At 53.7% G+C, this 3,586-nt stretch overlaps 1 protein-coding gene across 1 annotated transcript in view; it reads right to left on the reverse strand.

Moving 5' to 3' along the window:
• CMIP (c-Maf inducing protein) overlaps positions 1–3,586 on the reverse strand; it is a 256,524-nt gene that overhangs the window by 39,409 nt on the left and 213,529 nt on the right. The window contains exon 8 of the mRNA XM_008574003.1: positions 1,249–1,352. Within this exon, the coding sequence (XP_008572225.1) occupies positions 1,249–1,352 (104 nt within the window). The remainder of the gene's footprint in view (positions 1–1,248; positions 1,353–3,586) is intronic.

Genomic DNA, 3,586 nt, shown 5'->3' on the forward strand with positions numbered 1-3,586 from the left:
CGAACCCTCCACCTTCAGTCTCCTTAGCTGTAAAACAAGGACAGCAGCCCCCTCCTCAATGGGCTACAGTGAGGAACGCATTTTCTAATTCATGGAAAGACTCAGCATACGGTGGCCATCTATCCTGGAATAATCATGTTTACACCTTGTGGTTCCAGGATAAAAATTATTCATAACACCTCATTTTACTCTCAAAAGTGTCCTGCTTTGGAACAATAATTATTACGGTCATCTTAGCTTAGCACGTGGTCTGGGACACAGTCACTAAATGCCAGGTATTATTATTTGTCATGGCTATCCCTGCGTCTCAGTTTTTTTCATCTGTAAAATGGGCTGATCGTGGGCCCAGGGATAATGCCTGTAACATTCCTGGAAAATTGTGTGTTTGCTGTCACTAAGAGAGCCCTAACCTGACAAGACCTCACAAACCATAACTGGATGCTTTAAAGGGACCCCGAAGTCACCAGAGCTCTGGCAGAAGGGCACATTGTTTGGGTTTAGAAAGGCTTTATGAGTTCCAGGGAGCAATCTGTTTAGGAAATATGTAGCTCTGAAACAGGTTTAAACAAGATGTCTTGATCTTCTTAAAGAACAGGAAGAGTGATAATCCTGACAGCTAACCCTCACACTTCAGTGTTTCCCTAGCGTGTGACGTGCATCAGCTCGCTGAACGATCACACCACCTGGAGGAAGTGGGGGCTGTTGGTTCTCATGTTACAGATGAGGAAACTGAAGCACAGAGAGAAAATTAAAAAATAAAGTAAAAGCAGTAAATAAATAAACAAACCTCAAACACTAAAAGTAGGTGAGGACATTTGGCTTCCTCTTGGCCACGTTTCAAGTCCCTGGTGATGATTCTCTGGGACCACCAGGGGGAACTCTTTCCTAAACACCCAGCACCTGCACCCTCAGGGTTGTGGGCCCGTGAAATACTATCATTTAGGACCATTATCATTTCCTGAGTTCCTGCTAAGCACCATGCAGTGTGCTAAAGACCTCCACATATATAATCTCATTTAAATGCACAAGAGGCCCACAGGGACATCTAAGGAAACAGGATGAGAGAGGTACAGTGGCTGGCTCAGTGTCACACAGCAGGTAAGTGGCTCAGACCACACATGGTTGGGAGGATTCCGTCCAAACACTTGTAGAAGATGAGACACCTCTGAACACCACCAGCAGCTCCACCGGGGCTTCACGGAGTGCGTGGGCTGGGGTCGGTGGAAGGGTCCCAGGCTGAAGACCTACCTCTGAATGAACTTCTTCACCACTTCCATCCCCGCGTTGAGCTCATTCAAGGCAAGGATGTACTCCTGAGTAAACAGCCTCAGTCGCGGGCACTTCCCAAAGTCCTGCAGAGACAGCAGAAGACAGGTGTCAGGGACAGGAGACTGGAAGGGTCATAGCCCCAGCCCTGCCCAGATCTGTCGGTGTGGAAGGCAATGGGAGATGCCAACCAGCTAGGAGTGCGTGCATTTTTCACTTCAAGGAACCGGTCCCACTGCACCCTTGCTTACACACTTTGAGGGCTGCTCCTGGAGATGAGGAAGCGTCCTGGCACAGGAGGCCCAATGGCAGCCCACTAGCATGGCCCCCACTTGCCCTTTCAGTGGGGTGGAGGTCAGCGTACCACACAGACATGCTCAGGAAACAGTCAAACTCAGGCTTCCCTCCTGCATGATACGAGGGAGCCTGCAGATGTCCAGGGGGCCTCCAACAACCCCGAGGAAGCTAGAAACTCTTCTTATGCAGCCGACTGAGAGTTTCTGGGCCCCCCGCTGTCAGTGAGCTATTAGCTGAGGCCACTCAGCACAGCAAAGTCAGAAGGTGCCCCAGTGAGGCTCATCAATTTGAGGGGGGAGGTTGGGCTTTGTGGGGGTGTGGATGAATCAAATGTAGTGCTGGATGAACACAGCTCACTGTCTGCTTTTCCTCCTGAGTGAAGGAATGACAGGTGGGCAGGTGGATCACGAGCCAGACATGGCCCAGGGTGGGGACGGTGCCCAGGTGCAGGCTCCTCAGGGGCTTCCCCTGTGCTAGGCTGACCCCAGCTGTCCCGAGCCCCAGAACTGAATGGAAGGAGCATTTGATGACCATGTGTTTTAGGCTGCAGAAAAAGCTACCACACGAAAGCAAAAGTGTATGGAATACAAAAAGACAGAGGAGACAGAGGGGCAAACGGAGAAAACAAAGAGGACAAGGATGTGTGCAAGAGGGACGTGGAGTGTGGAAGGAGGCGTGCATGAGGTGCGTGTGGAAGGTGTGCGTGTGAGGCAAGTGTGGAAAGAGGGGTGCATGTGGAAGGAGGTGTATGTATGAGGCGAGTGTGGAAGGAGGTGTGCATGTGAGGTACGTGTGGAAGGAGGTGTGCATGTGAGGTGCGTGTGGAAGGAGGTGTGCGTGTGAGATGCGTGTGGAAGGAGGCATGTGTGAGGGGGTGAGTGTGGAAGGACGTGTGCGTGTGAGGTGCGTGTGGAAGGAGGTGTGCGTGTGAGGGGTGAGTGTGGAAGGAGGTGTGCGTATGAGGTGCGTGTGGAAGGAGGCATGTGTGAGGGGGTGAGTGTGGAAGGACATGTGCATGTGAGGTGAGTGTGGAAGGAGGCGTGTGTGAGGGGGTGAGTGTGGAAGGAGGTGTGTGTGTGAGGCGAGTGTGGAAGGAGGTGTGCGTGTGAGGCGAGTGTGGAAGGAGGCATGTGTGAGGGGGTGAGTGTGGAAGGAGGTGTGTGTGAGGCAAGTGTGGAAGGAGGGGTGCATGTGGAAGGAGGTGTATGAGGCGAGTGTGGAAGGAGGTGTGCATGTGAGGTGCGTGTGGAAGGAGGTGTGCATGGGAGATGCGTGTGGAAGGTGTGCGTGTGAGGTGCGTGTGGAAGGAGGCGTGTGTGAGGGGGTGAGTGTGGAAGGACGTGTGCGTGTGAGGTGCGTGTGGAAAGAGGTGTGCATGGGAGATGCGTGTGGAAGGTGTGCGTGTGAGGTGCGTGTGGAAGGAGGCGNGGATGTGTGCAAGAGGGACGTGGAGTGTGGAAGGAGGCGTGCATGAGGTGCGTGTGGAAGGAGGTGTGCGTGTGAGGCAAGTGTGGAAGGAGGTGTGCAGGTGAGGTGCGTGTGGAAGGAGGTGTGCATGTGAGATGCGTGTGGAAGGAGGTGTGCGTGTGAGGTGCGTGTGGAAGGAGGCATGTGTGAGGGGGTGAGTGTGGAAGGACATGTGCATGTGAGGTGAGTGTGGAAGGAGGCGTGTGTGTGAGGCGAGTGTGGAAAGAGGTGTGCGTGTGAGGCGAGTGTGGAAGGAGGCATGTGTGAGCGGTGAGTGTGGAAGGAGGTGTGCGTGTGAGGCGAGTGTGGAAGGAGGGGTGCATGTGGAAGGAGGTGTGCATGGGAGATGCGTGTGGAAGGTGTGCGTGTGAGGTGCGTGTGGAAGGAGGCGTGTGTGAGGGGGTGAGTGTGGAAGGACGTGTGCGTGAGGTGCGTGTGGAAGGAGGTGTGCGTATGAGGTGCGTGTGGAAGGAGGCATGTGTGAGGGGGTGAGTATGGAAGGAGGTGTGCGTGTGAGGCAAGTGTGGAAGGAGGGGTACATGTGGAAGGAGGTGTA

The sequence above is a fragment of the Galeopterus variegatus genome, unplaced genomic scaffold, assembly GCF_000696425.1.
Source record: "Galeopterus variegatus unplaced genomic scaffold, G_variegatus-3.0.2 Scaffold982, whole genome shotgun sequence".
In the NCBI taxonomy this organism is placed as follows: domain Eukaryota; kingdom Metazoa; phylum Chordata; class Mammalia; order Dermoptera; family Cynocephalidae; genus Galeopterus; species Galeopterus variegatus.